General features: G+C 37.0%; 1 protein-coding gene across 1 annotated transcript in view; it reads left to right on the forward strand.

The window, feature by feature from the left end:
- Positions 1–18,264, forward strand: part of TEX15 (testis expressed 15, meiosis and synapsis associated) — a 39,992-nt gene extending 21,728 nt beyond the window's left edge. The window contains exons 6-9 of the mRNA XM_040994254.1: positions 2,370–9,619; positions 11,375–11,433; positions 14,002–15,230; positions 18,227–18,264. Coding sequence (XP_040850188.1) covers positions 2,370–9,619; positions 11,375–11,433; positions 14,002–15,230; positions 18,227–18,264 — 8,576 coding nt within the window. The remainder of the gene's footprint in view (positions 1–2,369; positions 9,620–11,374; positions 11,434–14,001; positions 15,231–18,226) is intronic.

Here is an 18,264-nt window from a genome sequence, read left to right on the forward strand (position 1 = left end):
AGCTAGGGCTCAGAAATTGCAGTGGAAGTCTAACACAAGAGCCGGGATCTAAAACTTGCTGGAATGAGTGGCACAAGTGACTCAAAGATCCATGTACCAACCATATTAAGTAAAATAGAACTGCTGACCTGTGGGTGACATGGCTTAGAAACCTGCCCTAAGGAAAAGAATCTGTTAACCAGAAGTACAATGACCAAGAAAAGAAAAAAAGAGAGAGAGAGACAAACGCACAAAGAATATTACTGAAGACTCCCCTGCAAAGAAGCAAAAACCCTTGCCAACCTCAGAGTTAACAGAGGAATACATCAAGAAAATGGGGGATGCAGAATTCGGAAGACTTATTATTAAGCTTCTTATCAACTATGAGAAATACATATAGGAATTCAAGGAATTTAAGGAGTATGTCACACAGGAAATAGCAACACAAGCAAAATCAAGATAAATTATTGGAAATGAAGGATGCAATAGAGTAAATTAAAAATTCAATGGAAAGTCTCAATAATAGGAGGAAGGAGATAGAAGAAAGAATCTCAGAATTGGAAGATATTTCTTGTCACAATGGAGAAACAATCAAAAAGCTGGAAGTAGAGCTGGGTCAAGCTAAAAAAATATATTCAAGAATTAAAGAGATACTACTAAAAGGCCAAATATAAAAGTTATGAGAGTTTCAGAAGGCACAGAAAGAGAAGCTGGATTTAAAAATGCATTTAATGAAATAATAAAGGAAAACTTCCCTAATCTGGAGAAAGAATTGAGAAATAATATCGAGGAGGGCCACAGAAGTCTCAACAGGGTTGGCCAAAATCAATCTTCGCCATGGCACACAATAATCAAGCTCTCTTCAGTCAAACATAAGGTAAAGATCCTTAAATGTACACAGGGAAAAAAAATCAATTGACCTATAGAGGAATGGCAATTAAATTCACAGGAGACCTCTCACAGGAAGCACTACAGGGCATAAGAGAATGGAGCAACATATTTCAGATTCTAAAATCAAAAAATTGTCAGCCCAGAATAACATACCCAACAAAGCTTTCCTTTGTATTTGAAAATGAAATAAAATTCTTCCACAATAAAGATAAGTTTAAAACCATGCCTTTTCAAGACCTGCCCTACAAATGATGCTTAAAGATGTTCTCTTGACAGAGAAGAGGAATAGCAACCACCAAAACCAAAGGCGAATGTGAAGAACATCCCAGTAAAAGAACAACAGAAGACTAAATCAGTGAACAACCCACTGCTAAAATAACAGGACCAAATTACCACCTATCCATATTACCTCTGAATGTAAATGGCTTAAACCCATCAGTCAAATGCCATAGTTTATTAGACTAGTTTAAAAAACAAAACCCATCTATTACCTGCAGAAGACACATCTCACCAACAAAGATCAGTGAGAACTATATCTCATGGATTTTGATGTTTTTATTTTTAATTTCATTTCTTCAGAACTGTTTGTTTCTCATTAAATTCTTCACTAACTCATAGAACATACAGTAGCATCATTTTATTCAGAAGGTTCTTGATTTTAGAAGGTTCTTGATTTTTTTTTCATCAACTACACATTAGTCATTCAGTAGCATGATATCTAACTTCATGTTATTTTTAATTCCTTTTTTTCTTCCTGTTGTTCATTTTGTTTTGTAGCTTTTATTTAAGGGGATGTATAGTAACTGTGTAATGGAGCTGTCATATCCAAATGTGAGGATACAATGCAGTATACATCTCTACTTCCAGATCAAAGATGAACTCCCAATGAAACTGTTTACTATATCTTGAGAATAGGATGTTGGACTCTTTGCCATTGTCTATGCCTGCAATGATGGACTTATGACTGTTTATGAAGAACTATACTATTATAATAATACGGGGGAACTCAATGGGGAAAGGGGGGATTGCATGGGAGGATAAGGGAAATCTCATAGCTTATAGAATTATATCATAAGATGATAATAAGAAATGATAAAAAATATAGTATAAACTTTGACTTAAAATTATTCATGAGGTGTGGGTGTTTGGCACAGCTATTACAATATGTTCTAGGATGCTCACATTCAGGTTTATCGTGCCTCAGTTTCAGTCAAGGCTCTACTTCCAATTCTAACTCAATGGGCGACAGCAGATGATAGCTTAAGGTCTCAGGACTTTTCCTGTCATGTAGCAGCCCAGATTGAGTTCTGGGGTTCAAGCTATCACAGGCATTTAGAAAGTGAACCAGAGGTGAAAAATACTCACCGTTTTTCCACTCTCTGTCTTTATTTAAATAAAATGAAAATAATCTTAAGTAAAATCAGGTTATTCGTCGATACTTAATTTGTATTAACGGAGTTGTTTATAAACTTTTTCTTCATGTTTTTATCATTTCACAGAAAGACCATGTTCTCTGAATAACTGTACGGTGGCCAAAAGAATTGGAAAAGGAAAAGATGCTACTGTCATCTTTGAGCATTTCAGGAAACCTGCAGATCCATTTGTTCAGGAGAGCTGTTCATGTAATCCAGTAAATTCAGAGAAAAATCTTTCCAACTCAAGTATTGTTAATTCTTATGGAAATACACAAAATGGAAGCATTCCCATACTTGAAACAAATAGTTTACAGACAGAGCATGATTTCGCAGAAATTAGAGGCACTGCTCAACTAAATGTACATGGTTCAGATCCCTCATCTATGTACAGTGATAACAGACAAAATGTCGATGGTGACCTTTTGTTAAATTTGACGTATCTTAAAAGTATTTTAAGTGGTATCTCTACCACCCTTCCCATTCATAACAATACAGGCTCCAGCACAGTTATTACTTCAAAACTCATCAAAGATCCAAGATTGATGAAGAGAGAAGAAAACCTAGGAAAACAGAAAATTGCTGCAGGTTTTAATGACATTTTGCCAATTGAGAAGAGTTTGGATTGTGTTAATTCAGAAATAAACCTGTCAACTGTGCCAGCAAATTCTACCATCTCATCTGAAGTTGTGTCTGGTGATCATGCTGTTGCTACTAATTGTTTGGCTACCCCATGCTTCAGATTTTCTTTTGATGAAACACAATCTCAGATTCACCACATGGACTCTGAGAACTACCAGTGTGTTGCTCCCAGTAAAGCTACAACGGCAGAACCATGGAAGAACCAACTTCTTCCAGTTTCCTTCCCAATTTTTCTGTCAGATGTAGTTTCAGACATGGGCAATCAAAAACACAGTGAGGAAAAAGCCCAGAGTGCCCAACAGAGCAGCAGCATTCAAAATTCAATTGAACAAACCAGTGAGGCATATGAGTCAGTGAACCCTTATGCAAAAGAACCTAGTGCTCAGATCTATGAAAAATCACAGTCTTCAGATTTGAAAACTGACTACCAGAGTGGTCACCAATTACCTATAGTTTTTCCACTCCAAAAGAAAGCAAGTGCAGATGAATACATTCAAAATATTGGAAAGATGAAAAACTTGACTGAATCAGAAGACAGTTACAATCAAGGAGAAAAGCACACTTTCTGGAAAGAAATTAACTGTGTTTCTAATGGAACCAAAATCAGTCCCATAGATAATTACATTTCGTTAAACCAAAAATGCAAAGAGGCTGACTATCTCAATTCTGCTGGGGAAAACTGTGGCAATGTGATAATTTCTCAAGAGTTAGACATACCAAAATTTCTCACATCTACTGCAAAGGATACAGTTAAACTAGATCATTTGACTTTGGAATTAGAAAGTAATCTTACTCCAAGTGTAGAGTGCGCTTCACAGAAACTTCCTCATCACTCTCTAAAGTATAATGATGGCATTCACACAAGTTTTCCTCTAACTCAAAAGCTAATGGAATTGAATTTGGAAAAAACAAATCAAAATTGTGTTAGTATTGTGAGTGATGCTTTACAGGAAGTAGAAGACATTACCCAAGACAAAAAAGAACTCATTGATGGAGTTATTTCATCTAACGGCATTGAAATAGTTCATGATTATTCACATTGCAACGTAGATAGAGAACACATGGGTTTGCATGAAGAAACTGAAAATATATCAGTGTCATTGGAGAACATTCAAAAAGACTTCAAACAAACTCCTCGTGTTGAAGATGAAAGTCAGGATCACACTCTTTTTGGTAATGCACAGTTGAACACTGATACATACCTGAATATTAACTGTGGAGAACAGAGAGACAATGATAAAGAAAATAAAAACGAGGATAAAAAGGAAGATAGTGCATCATCTCCAGGAAACAACATAGAGAATATATGTGTAGACAAAAAACAGAGTTTTCTTACAAATAATGATTGGACCAATATAGATCAAAAGAGAAACAATGAAAATGACAACAAAGTAGAAATATCTAGTACTGAAGGACTTTCTTCTACATTTAACTTGATTTGGAAAGAAACATATGTACCAACAAAAACTACATTAAATGATACCGACATAAAGCAAAAGGATACTGAAAATACTAGAAGAAGCATAGAGCATTTGGGTTCTCCAACACTTCCTGAAATTACAGGTTCTTCAGTGTGCGTGGCCTCCAGTGCCACCATAAAGGTAGCTGTTACTACTGTGCCTGTGTTGGACACAAATCATGACCATCAAAGAGACCAGCTTAATAAAACATATTCTGAGGACCCAGATGGTTGTGAAATTGACATAGATAAAAAGCTACAAGATTCATTTCATCACTCAAAAAATGAAAATTCAGTTCTTCAAAATTTCGATTTGGAAAATGAGATTGAGTTAGGATCAGAATCAGGTGAAAATAGTAAACTTGGGTCAGAATATGATGATACTTTTATGCTTCAGCAAGATGCACAAAGCCATGGGAATGTGCTTTATGAAGAATTTGAGGCCTCATACAAAGCTCTGAAATCTCGAATTGATTGGGAAGGTCTATTAGGAAATAATACTGGGGAAATAGAAGCAATGGAAAACAGTGCAAGAATGGAGAAGCATGATCAGCATTACTGTAAGGAGAGTAATTGTATTCATTTCCCCTCACAAGAACACAAAATAGAGATGCTCAACCCAAGTTTTGTTCCAGATCTAAAAGTTAGAATTACTAACATATTTAAGCTAGGGTTGAGCCCCACTGCTGACTCCTTTGTGTTCGAAGATAACTTTTACAAATCTCCAACTGATTCCCCAAAACAAGAAATAAATAAGAAGGGGGAAATTCCAAAAACTGAAATTTATTCCCAGCCTTCTGGTGAAAATTCAGATTCTCCTGGTAAAGATAAATCTGGTACTATAAGGCAAGAATCAGGACTACAGAATAAATCTGAAGGCTTCCTTTCATCTGATCTAAGTACTGATACGCAAGTGAGTCTCATATCTGAAAGACATAATAGCATCTCTTCAGTTATTGAACCTTCTGATGTCACAGTAGTAAATGATAAAAGTGAATGTTCCTATAAAAAATCAAAAACTGATTATAATGAGACAAAAAATGAGAACATGAAAACAAGAAATGGCAAAAGAAAGCAACACTCATCTTTTAAAGATCAGAACATAACACATAAAGATTCCAGACAGCATGAAATTTGTCAGAAGAGGAGGCGGCTGGCTGGTGAAGATTCATCTGAATGTTTTTCTTCATTATCCCAAGGACGGATTAAAACATTTTCACTGACAGAAAAGCACATTAGGAATGTCCTGAATATTCTAAACAGCGAAGCATCCCTATGCAAAAGCAAACGTCTTTCCAAAAAACTTGATAGAGCTGTTCTTCACTTAAAAAAAGCTCATAGAAGAGTTCACACATCTTTACAGCTGATAACTAAGGTGGGAGAACAAACAAAGAGTCCATTACCTAAAGCATATGCAATAATATGCAATAGTTTCTGGGAAAGTTGTGATCTACAGGGTTATACTCCTGTACCTGAAAGAAGATATGGTTCAACTAAGCATGTGCTGTCAAAAAGGAGACACAAAAAACAGGAAGAGAAAAAAGCTATAGAATTTAATATTGATAACTCAGTAAGCAGTGTGTCAAAGCATAAGTCTTACAAAACAAATAGAGAAAGAGTCACAAAGTACCTTTCCAGGAAAAGTATGAGCAGTGTCTCCAGAAGCCACACCACTATTCATGTGACAGAATTTTGTAATCAGGAGCATCCCAAGTCAAAGTTCCCTCTATGCTCTGCATCCCAAAGTGTAAGTCAATCAGCATGTATTAATAACAGTGTGAGAAATCCGTTTTTATCAGAACTTCAGCCCTTTTCCAGGAAAACTACCTATCTGTTTTCCCCAGACCACCAGGATGATGTTCTAACTGAACAAGAGAATCTCATTGACATAAAATTTGTATCTAACATTAGTGAATATGAAAATGTTACAAACCATTCACCACCTAATAATGACACCACAAAAGAAAAAGAAAATTTTGAAACTAACAAGGAAATAAGTGAATGTAATTCAATATCATTAAGTCACATGCAAGAAAACACAGACAAAAATAATGGTGGAACTTGTGTAGCTCACACAAAGGTGGAAACTGACATACTTATTTCAGTCTTAAAATCAAATGTGGAGCAGGTTTTGAATGACACCTACAAACAAGATAACCTTGTTTTATCTGGTTGTAAAACAAGCCTGAAAGTAAATTTTCCTGTAGAACAGTGTACTGCACCTGTCAAGAGTTCCAAACCAACATGTATCACAGATGATTTCCTTATGGATCCATTAAACCAAACTGTGGTAGCAAGCAAAAATCACAGTATTCCTCAATTGTTAGCGACTACTCCAGTAATAGAGGCTGATGAATATTCCAAGTCTCTTGCAACATCTGTGACTACTTCACACTGTCAGCAGGAATGTGGTGGGAAGGAGCTGCTAAAGTCAGGACACTGTTCTTCGAGTGAGTGCTTCCACACAGATGGGAATGAAGCGAATGTTATTGAGAATTCTGAGTTGGACCTAACATCAGCTACTGAAGAAACTAAAAATCACAGGAAAAATATGATGAAGAAACTATCATCCAGTGATAGTTCTCTGCTCTTAAAAGATAATAATGAAGACTCTTCGAGACAATGTATTACAGAGAGAGACATTCAGGACAGAAAAACATGTGAAGTGGAACAGGCAGAAAAAGCAAAAAATTCACTTTACAAGAGAAGAATGACTAAAAGGTCAACTATGGAGACTGAGTATCAAAATCAAAAGAGTAAAATTTTAGAAGAATCCCACTTAAATGAGGAGATAACTAAAACTGACTTGCTTAGTTCTCATTCAAGCATTCAGAATATTACCGTACAAGCAGTTTACGTGAATGACACCATCCGTAATCCACTAAAAAGAAAGAGAGAGGAGGACAACGAAGTTAGAAGTAATGACCACATTCATCCTGACTTTATTTCACAAACAGGCAGTCCAGACATTAATCATATGCCTGTTTCAATTGCCCACTCTGAAACCTCTAAACTTGTCACTCATCAGACAAATCATACGACATACATAGGTGGCATTAAAAAAAAAGATTGCTCAGTTAGTTATCTGGCTCCAATAGCTGAGCTCTCTCAGATTTTGCAGAGAGCAGATAAAGCAACATCTTTGCAAGTTCTCCAAGAAGAAACTAAGATTTGTCAAAATATGCTACCTTTATTTGTCAAAGCTTTTGAAAAAAAGCAAGATTGTTCACTTGAACAAATCCTCATTTCAAGAGAATTCTTAGTGGAACAAAACCTGTGGAATAATTGCAAATACAAGTTAAAACCAGGTGCTGTTGACACTTTGGTAGAACTTCAAATGATGATGGAAACTATTCAATTCATTGAAAATAAAAAAAGACTTTTAGAAGGTGAAGTGACATTCAGAAGCTTACTTTGGTATGATGATACATTATACAGTGAGTTGCTTGGCAAACCACATGGTTATCAACAACAGTCCAGTTTCTATCCTGGTTTCCAAGGAAGATTAAAGTACAATGCTTTCTGTGAGTTGCAGAGTTACCATAATCAGTTAGTTGAACTGGTCGCTGATATGAAAAGGAAAAATAATTCATATTATGCATTCTTAAAATGCAAACGACAAATCAGTGAATGTGAAGCCATAATGAAGCATTGTTCTGATTGTTTTGACTTTTTTTTGTCTGTTCCGTTGACCTGTGGAGTTAATTTTGGTGATAGCTTAGGAGATTTAGAAAATGTAAGAAAAAATACTTTAAAGTTGATCAGTGTGTATGAGGACTCTCCCAAAGTTCATTTGTACCCAGAAAAACAAGACCATTTATGGATTGTCATAGAAATGATCTCCTCAAAAGTTAATTTTATTAAGAGCAATGAGGCAGTAAGTATTAAAATAGCTCTTTTTGGTCTGGAACATATCTTTTTTGATGCTGCAAAGAATCTTGTTTGGAAAGAAAGGAAACAGTCTCCCAGCAAAAAGTTCTCAGAGATAAATGAAGTGAATCAGTGTGCTTTTTCTAAGCTACAGAAGATATGTGATACCTTATGTGAAGATTTAAGCAGTGAACAGCAAACTTCCAGTATGCAGCTTGCGGAGGATACTGTGATGGCTTCCAGAAAGACAGATGAGGTAATAGACAAAGCAACAATTAATATAGAGAACTGTAGGTTTAACAATAATTTGCTGTCATGCCTAGGTATTTCTTGTGTTGGTGAAATATTGGATCAAGCTGAATTTGCAGACTTTAATAAATTACAGGAACTCACTCTGAGATGTACAGATCACTTGGAAATGTTAAAAAAGTACTTTCAGATGACTCAACAAGAAAACACAGATAGTGTCTTGGTTACAGAAGAAAACGTTCTGGATGTACTAAAAAATCACAGCCAGGGCACTGTAATTTTAAAATCTGAAGCCATTGAAACATATATTGAAATTGTCATGCTCTCAGAGACAATTCATTTCCTTAAAAATTCAGTTGCAAAGAAACTAGGCAAGCAGAGGTTCCGCGGTATGCTTTGGTTTGATTTGTCACTTCTTCCTGAACTGATTCATTGCCAAGAAAACATGGCTTCTTTCTCATTTCTTAGAGGTAACCCAGCAGATTGTCTTTGGGAAGCATTAGAGACTGACATTTCTGAAGTTAAAAAAGATCTGGATATTATCCACAAGTATAGTGAAGCTGTTAATTGCTCTTATGCTTTTCATTTATTCTCAAGAGAACTGGAAGAGCTTACAGAAATAAAAAGTCTTGTAGAGAAGTCTGAATATTCCATTTCCACCTACATAAACTTTGTGCCGTACATAGCATCTGTAAACTATGGAAGCAGTATGACAGAGTTAGAATGCAACTATAGTCAGTTTTCTGCATTATTGAAAAATGTAATGGCTGCCCCACAGAAAGATTTGGGGAAAATGGCCCATATTCTGAAAGTCATGAAAACGATTGAACATTTGAAGATTATTTGTATTAAAAATGCAGAATTAACCAATTCCTTTACCCTGTGCCAAATGATAAATAATAGAAGGAGTATTCCCAAACTGAATAGAAATGGAAATACACAACCTATTAAAAGTAACATTATTTCCAATACTTCGATTAAAATGCCTTCAGCTTCAGAATGCGAAACTAAAAATGTCTCAAATTCCTCCAAAAAGCGATGTATCACTGTAGAAAGTTGTGAAGACTCCCAGGAAAAAGAGAAAAACCCCGCTACTTCCAGCTGTAAAAAGCAAAAGGTATGAATGTTTTAGTATGATGTGTAAGTGCTCTTTTTGAGAATAGGTTTACTGTTTAAGCAAACAAGTAGCTTGCAGAATTATGAAACAAATGCTTTAAATGGTGCCTTAAAATTAATTTACTAACAAAAACTAATTCATTTTAGCTATAAAATTATGTGTGATTCTATATATATATGACATAACTTGTAGCATTCAGCTTTGTCTTTTATTTATTTGAAAGGTGGAAGTTGAAGGAGAAAAAGGTCTTCTGGCTACTGATCAGCTTTTCAGAATCCTGTACCAGGTCAAAGCCAGGGACCAGGCTTTGGGAGAGCTTAGAGCTAAAACCATAGCTTAGAGCTAATGGGAGAGCTTAGAGCTAAAACCAACAAGTCTAGCTCCATAGCCCATATTAACAAATGCTCTGCTTTGAAAGCCTTCTATTACAACTTTTCAAGAATTTCTGAATTCAGAAGTACAAAAATGGAAACCTATATGCAGAATGAAAAGTAGGATTCATTCTTTGCACTGTGTGAAACTTTCCAGTGAAACTGGTTCTGCAGACTTGGAGTGTAATCACCATCCATTGTACTGTTACTTATGGAGAAATACTTCCAGCTGTTTAACATCGTTACAAAACACAACAGGAACACAAGTTGTGTACACCACAGCATGTGAATACAATAGGAGATAATTCAAAGCAGTTCTGTCAGTATCAAACACAGAGAAGACCCAGGTTGAGTTCTCAGCTCTTGGCTTAGGGCTGACCCAGCCCCAGCTGTTACAGGCATTTAGGAAGTGAGATAGCAGAGGCAACATATTCATTCTCTCAGCCAGTCTCTCAGTTATTTGTGCTCTCATACTCTGACTCAGAAAAAGTAATAAGTAAATGAAAGGGATAGTTAAAAATGGTGTAGATGCTGAGAAGAAAAGAAAGATTAGGAAATGTGTAGATTTCATGGAAAAGCAGCAAATCTCTGCTTTACAAGAAGAAGCACTGCCAGATGGTTAAACATGAAGAGACTATTTCAGTTGCAGAAAATAAACCCAGTGCTTGTTTAATAACTTTTTTTTCAGAATTGAGTTTAAATTTAAAATTATTTTAGCAGGCAAGAGCAAGCTAAGGATGGAAGCGGTTGTTTCAGATTATAGACTTAAGCATAGGCCTATGGATTTTGAACTTCATTCTTTACATAATGGAGTGTAATGTCATGTAAAGTAAGTTTTCTTTATTTGAAAGATAAGGTCCTTGCATTACACATCCCGGAATCCCATATGGGACTGGTTCTAGTCCTGGCAGCCCGCTTCCCATCCAGTTCCCTACCAGAGGCCTGGAAAAGCAGCTGAGGACAGCCCAAGGCCTTGGAACCCTGCACCTGTGTGGGAGCCCCTGGGGGCTCCAGGCTCCTGGCTTTGGATGCGCAGCTCCAGCAGTTGCAGCTACTTGGGGAGTGAATCAGTGGATGGAAAATCTTCCTGTCTGTCCTCCTCTCTATATCTGGCTTTACAATAAAAATAAATCTTAAAAAATTTTTTTAAAAAGCTGTGAGGACAAGGAAATAAGAATTTTTTAATCCAACCATACTTGAAAATGAGAAATCCAAGAAAGTCATTTATTGAGGGGGAATGGAGTTGGACGAGGAAAGGCCATAGTAAGAGATCATCATTAATTGTAGATAAAGATAAAAGAAGTAGTTTAAAATCCCTGATTTTAAAAGTGTATTTATATTGTAGTTTGTCATCACCATTGCAGATTTTATGTCTTTCAAATAGGTTAACATGAACGATGACACAAAGATCAACAAAGAAAAGACAACAGGCAAACATCCGAGGTAAGAGTTACCAAGAGCTCTGTGTGAAGAAAAACTATCTAAAAATGGACAATTATTAAGGAAGATGAAACAAATACAAATTCTGTTGAGTAATACGTGTAAGTTAGTAGATAAAAATAAACTAAGGCAGGAAAAGAAATTTGACATCTTCAGTTCAGCCTAAGGAATTTGAATTGAATTCTGTAAGTACTGCAGACTAATGGCATGTGAAATATGTTTTTTTTACTGATTTATAAGAGGTAAAAGTGGTTCTATGTACAGTGAAAAGTTCACCAAAGCCTAGAAGTGTTATGGTTTTGCAGAATAAGAAAGGAAATTCATATTTAATGGATGCTATTTAGTAATAAATTATAGGACTAGCCACTGGTTTATTACAAAGAATATGAATATATTGATACTTGAGTAGATTTTACAACCTAGCCAAATTTCAAAACTGCCAGTTTATACAAATTATTGGGAATATTAAGTAGTATATTTTTGCAAACACATACATATATTTTATGAGTGCAGACTTTTCATAAAAGGATATTTTAATACTGTAAATAAGCATTTCTTTAAACTTAGCAAATTATTTTTTTGAAAAACTAACCCCATTATTTCCATTATGTGTATTTTTCCATTTGGACACGAAGTAATGTCATTGGGCTTGATGAACCTCTCTTGTTTCACCTCTGTAAAACTTTCAGTTTTATAACTAGCTTCATTTATTTCATTTTGTGAAAGGAATTTTTATTTTGTATAAAATGAACAAATAAGCAATCTCATCTTGCCTTGATTTTTCTTCCTTTAAAAGAACATTTTATGGGACTAGTATTGAGGTACAGTGAGTACAGCCGCTAGCTGTAACACCAGAGCTCCATATGAATGCCTCCTGGCTATTCCACTTCTGCTCCAGCTCCCTGATAATGCCCCTGGAAAACCTACAGAGGATGATCAAAGTGTTTGAGCCTCTGTACCCAGGCGGAAGACTCAGAAGAAGCTCCTGGCTTCAATATGCCCCAGACCTGTCCATTGCAGCTCTTTGGAAAGTCAATCAGCATGTGGAAGACTTTCCCTCTCTCTCTCTCTCTCCCCCTCTTCCCTCCTCTTTCCTCTCTTCCTCCATCTTCCTAGCCTTCCCCCCTCCCTCTCTCCCTTTGTCTCTCTCTTTAACTCTGCCTTTCAAATAATAAAATATTTAAAGAAGTTTTTACAATGTTTCTAGAACCCTTCTCACACATTTGAGTCTGAACAGTTGTATGATGGCATAAAAATGAATAGGCTGCTAGAGGGATAATATAAACCACTTCCATAAGCATCTTTACTTACTCCTTGCTTCTCAGAGAATCAAACTGTTGACTCATGTAGCACTGAAAATCTAATTTTACGTTGAAAAAGGATACTATCTTCACAGAAGTGTCCTCTAAACACAGAAGGGATAGAGCATCCAGGAGGTTGAAATCTGTAAGGTAAAGATCATTTACCTATCATTGTAAATATGGTAAAGTCAAAATGTTTAATACCTAAGGATTTTATTTATTTGAAAAGAAAGAGTTATACAGAGAGAATGCTATGGGAGATAGGTGGAGGATAGAGAGGTCTCGATCCACTGTTCACTTCCCAAATGGCCACAGCAGCCAGGCTGGACCAGGCAAAGCCAGAAGCCAGAACTACTTCAGGGTCTCTTAGCTGGGTACAGGGAATGCTTCTCTACTTTACCAAGCACATTAGCAGAGAGCTGGATAAAAGTATAGCAACCAGGACTCGAATCAACACCCACAGAAGATACCCATGCTGCAGTAGGCAGCTTAACCCACTGCCCCACAACATAAGGCCCAAAATTATACTTTTTGGAAACTTAAAGTATTATATGTTACTGGGTGACTGCTGTCAATCAAATGGCTTTTGAGGAGGCTGGGGTCAGAATTTCCTAACATTCAAATTCCTTGCCAAGGATGAATTTCTCTTGACTATAGATAAATAAAACTTCTTTTCACTTCTGAACATGCTCTTTTCCATCTATACATCAAAGAACTTAAGTGCCAGCAGATGATTATTACCTGCTGCACTATTTTATATTACTCATGTCATCAAGCTATTTGGGAGACCTGTATTAGCTGGTTCTAGACCTTCCCTCAACGAATACATTTTAGCCTACTTAAGACTGTTTAGATAAGAATCTCAAATATATTAAATAGATAAAATATTTTGGAGGTTCACTTCTCCTGTCTCCAAAGAAAATGTTTGGAGATTTGTGAGTTAGAAACTACATAGAACTATTAAATAGTGTTAGCTTCCAGTTTTTAAAACCTTCTATCAGGAAATTGTCAGTGTACCAAATAAATTACAATTTTGAAAGTAAATTTGAAACGTGTAATGATAAATCTTTTTCAAGGAAAGCGTTTAAATTCAAAGTAAGGGAGTGAAACTGGGGACATGTCCTACTTATATACTGCCAGGAAAATGAGAAAACAGCAATCTTAAGGACTTTCTTCCTGAACAGAAATTTCACATACACATTTCTGTTAAAATTTTGTGATTGTGCATGCTTAAAGTTGTTTCGTATGTGTGTATTGTATTTATAATTAGGATTGCAGGATCTCATCCCAGAAGTGAAAAACAAACAGAGTCAAGTTTATCTGACAGCCAGAGAAGCAAACCTGTACCTCCAGAGAAGGTCGACATGCAGAGGTCACCAGCTGGCTCACTTTCACCTCTGAAGAACCGAAACGAGAATTGCACAGCAACATCAGCAAGTGGAACAGATTTAATGAATACGACTTTGGATGCTTCGGAACACTTGCCTGAGCAACAGGGAAGCCTGAATGAAGAAAAGAGTTTCACTGCTGCCAAAACACAAAGTGATGTGAAGGAATGTGCTGCTTTTGTGATTTGTGAGCAAAAGAACGGAGATAGCACATTTTTGAAAGACCACGAACTGCCACCTCAGAAATTTCTAAAAGATTCCCCAAATCCTGCACATAAATCTTGTCTCTCAAACATAAAACCAGAAATGAATGATTCCCTTGAGCCTCATGCATCAATGCCTGCGAAGCCTTTTGTAGATTTTGATATCCATAGCAACCTAGAAGTGAATGACTCCGTCTTAGAATCTCAAGGTATAGAAATAGTAAACACACCTATTGAAAGTTCTACATGTGCCAACTCGTCACAACTCGCCTGTACACAGGACAAAATTCCTGTTCTGCAAATAAGTAAAAGAAAGCCTGCAAAAGTTAAGTCAGAAGGAAGATACTTTAGAGATACAGTGCATCCCAGAGCCATATCTTTTGGAGCGTCTGGGGATGTTACACGTGACGTGAATAAAAGAGCAGAGTGCTTTTTTTCTGAGCAGCAGAATGATGAGAATGCCAGAGTCCCCGCTCAGAATGCTGCCACAGAGTGGAATGAACTTCCACAGTCAGCATGCACCCCGGCGTATAATCCTTCTGAGCATTCATTTGGGATTTCATATCCATACTATGCTTGGTGTGTGTATCACTACAGCAGCAGCAGCAGCAGCACCATCACTCAGACATATCAAGGGATAACATCTTACCAAGTACAGCCAACTCCTGGGATGTTCACTACAGTAGCAAATGCTGTCCAAAGCACACATTCTCAACATTTTAGTTGTTTTGCTGGGACACAAGCAAATGGTTTAATGCCAGTGGATGGCTATTTATCTCAAATGCCTATTTCTCATAATTTTCAGCAGCCTGTTTTTTCACAGTATGCTTCTCCTCAGCCATTGCCACAAGCTGCATACCTGTACCCTCCTAATGCTCATGTGTATCCAGAAGTTCCTTGGAATTTTGGTGAGTTTCACAAGCTTTAATACTTTAACTTTGTTAAAAATTTGTATTATATGCATTTTTATTATATAGAATTCACAGTAGATTGTGATACATGTATCATTCATTATTCTATATATGCTTTTAGAATTGTTTATGTTCAGGAAGAGTTGAATTGTATTATTTTGGTGGAAATCTAGTCAGAGATTAAGGAGAACCTAATATTATGTCCTACTTAAGGAAATAGCTAAGTAAATCATAGTTAATCTATATAGTGAAACATAATGCAACTATTAAGGGATTTTTGGTTGTTAATAACGTAACACTTTAAATTTTTTTTTTAAATTTTTACTAGAAAGGCAGAGACAGAAACAGAGAGGAGAGACAGAGATCTTCCATCTACTAGTTCACTCCCCACGTGGCTGCAAGGGAGATGAGCTATTCTGAGGCCAGAAGCCAAGAACCTTCTCCAGGTCTTCACATGGCTGCAGGCTCCCAAGGCATTGGCTGTGCTCTACTGCTCTCCTAGGCCACAGGCAGGGAGCTGGATGGGAAGTAAAATGGCACCCATTTGGAACCCCAGGGCATGCAAGGCAAGGACTTTTGTCACTAGGCTAGCGGGCCAGGCCTGACAAAACACTTTTAAAAGCTATATCCTAAACAAAGATAAAAAAAATTAAATAAGATAAAATAAAAATTTAAAAAGCTATATCCTCTCTGTAACTCTTACAAATCTTTTTAAATGTCCTATTAACTTATTTATGTAAACGAGTAGAAAATACAAAGATTAAATACATCAGCATACTAATTTGATTACCTCCAGGTGATTTTTTTGTTTTGTACAGTTTTTTCTGTATTCTGTACAGTGAAATACACATTATTTTGTTGATTGAAAGGGAAAGTAAAGTTAAAAAGCAAGGTAGCAAAAAGATTGGTCAAATAAAGCAAACTTTGTCGTGCTTTCATTAATCTAATATATTGGGGTATGTGGATGAAGTTAATTAAAAGCTTCTATTAGAAGGACCTGTTTGCCTCTGGAACTTGAATATTTGCCTGTTTTAAACACTTAATTCTATTTTTAAACGATGATGATTAGAACACTGGTTTATAAGTGAAATTGGAATATGCATTTATCAGAGCTAAAGCAAAATTCAAAAAGTCATTCTGAAGAAATATGAAGTTATATACAAAAGTATTCTACCATCATAGGTATCTTTCCCATGTCTCCTTGATCCACAAATTATCTAAGAAAAATTACAAAGGTGAATACAGAGTGTGTGTCTGTGTTTCCCCTGTGGATGAACCCGATTCCATTGTTAATGATACAGTGATAGTGATAAAGCATGCTAGCTGTGGCATTCTGTGAACTTAAGAATTGACATTTTAATTTCTGAAATAGGAAACCATTTTTTTGTTTGTTTGTTGGAGAGGTGCAGAGAGGGAGTCCATGTGTGTGTCTTATGCACATCCGTGTATGTGCACATGCTCTCATCAACTGACTGACTCCTTAGCCACAACGGCTGAGGTCGGAGGCGCTGGCCAAAGCCGGACTCCGAGTCCAGATCTCCCAGTTAGCTGGCAAGAACCCAGTTCTCCAGGTTTACACTGGCATAAAGCTGGAATAAGAAGCAGGAGCTGATAGAATGGGATGTGGGCATCCTAATGAGGCTTCAATACCAGTTCTCTGAAATAGGCAGTCTCTTTATGTTCTTAATAGTGTTTTTGATGTTTTTGAAAAGATAGCACTGGGGGCCCAGCGCGATGGCACAAGTGGTTAAGGTCCTCGCCTTGCACACCCGGGATCCCATATGGGCGCTGGTTCTAATCCTGGCAGGCCCGCTTCCCATCCAGCTCCTTGCCTGTGGTCCGGGAAGGCAGTCGAGGACGGCCCAAAGCTTTGGGACCCTGCACCCATGTGGGAGACCCGGAAGAGGCTCCTGGCTTCAGATCGGCATCGCATCGGCCATTGCGCTCACTTGGGGAGTGAATCATCAGATGGAAGATCTTCCTCTCTGTTTCTCCTCTCTGTATATCCGCCTTTCCAATAAAAATAAAATAAAATAATAAAATAAAAATAAAAAATAAATTAAAAATATATTAAAATATATTTTAAAAATAAAAATTTAAAAAAAGAAAAGATAGCACTAGATCAAGTCCAGTTGTGACAATAAGAAAACTTAATGACTCTCTCCTTGGTTATACAAGTGAAATGAAAAGAAAGTACTGCTTGTAGTATCCAAAAATAACTTCTAAAAATTAAGAGGCAGTTGCAGTATTGTAAGCACATCTTTCATTTGTATGACTGCAAATGGTTCACAAAAATCCCTTCTCTTAAAAAGATGAAGGTACTTAACAGTGGATACCAAATAATAAGTAGCCTAGTGGTTAGGTACCAGTGAAGGCACGGTGGCCCACATCCGAGTGCCACAGGTCCTAACCCTTGCTGATGCCAGAGGCAGTGGGGTGGCTCAAGCAGTGGGTTCCTGCCACCCCAACGAGAGACCTGGATTGAGTTTTAGGCTCTTGAATTTGGCTTTCCCCACTCCAACAATTACAGGCATCTAGGCAGTGAACCAGTGGTTAGAGCATTTTTCCCCACCAACCCCCCCACACAAACTTTCCCTTCCTCCACCTCCCTCCCTTTCTTTCTCTCTCACCACCTCCCATCCAGTCCTTTCCATCTACCTCTCAAATAAATAAATGTTAAGTAGAAAAGGTGACAGCTCCTTTGACCCACTTCATCTGTTGCTCATACTCACTGTATTCACCAGGAAATGGGAGTAAAGGGAGGTGCCTAACTGAGCAGTGCGAGCAAGTGAAGTGCTGATGCTCCTGTTGCATCTAGTTCCCAACAAGACGACTAAGCTGAGGAAGGGACTCCTCAGAGAGCCTTAAATAGCTTGAGATCTGGCAGCGAGGTTCGCCTATGACTTAAACTCTAATTCTTTCCACTGTACCATTATACACTGTTGATCTGCATCATTCGTCTCCAATTTTTGTTTTTTGTTTTTTTCTTTCAGCTCCGTGGCAACAAGAACCGTTTCACCCAAGACACTGA

This window comes from Ochotona curzoniae, unplaced genomic scaffold (assembly GCF_017591425.1).
Source record: "Ochotona curzoniae isolate NIBS_2020 unplaced genomic scaffold, NIBS_Ocur_1.0 contig_899, whole genome shotgun sequence".
Classification (NCBI taxonomy): Eukaryota; Metazoa; Chordata; class Mammalia; order Lagomorpha; family Ochotonidae; genus Ochotona; species Ochotona curzoniae.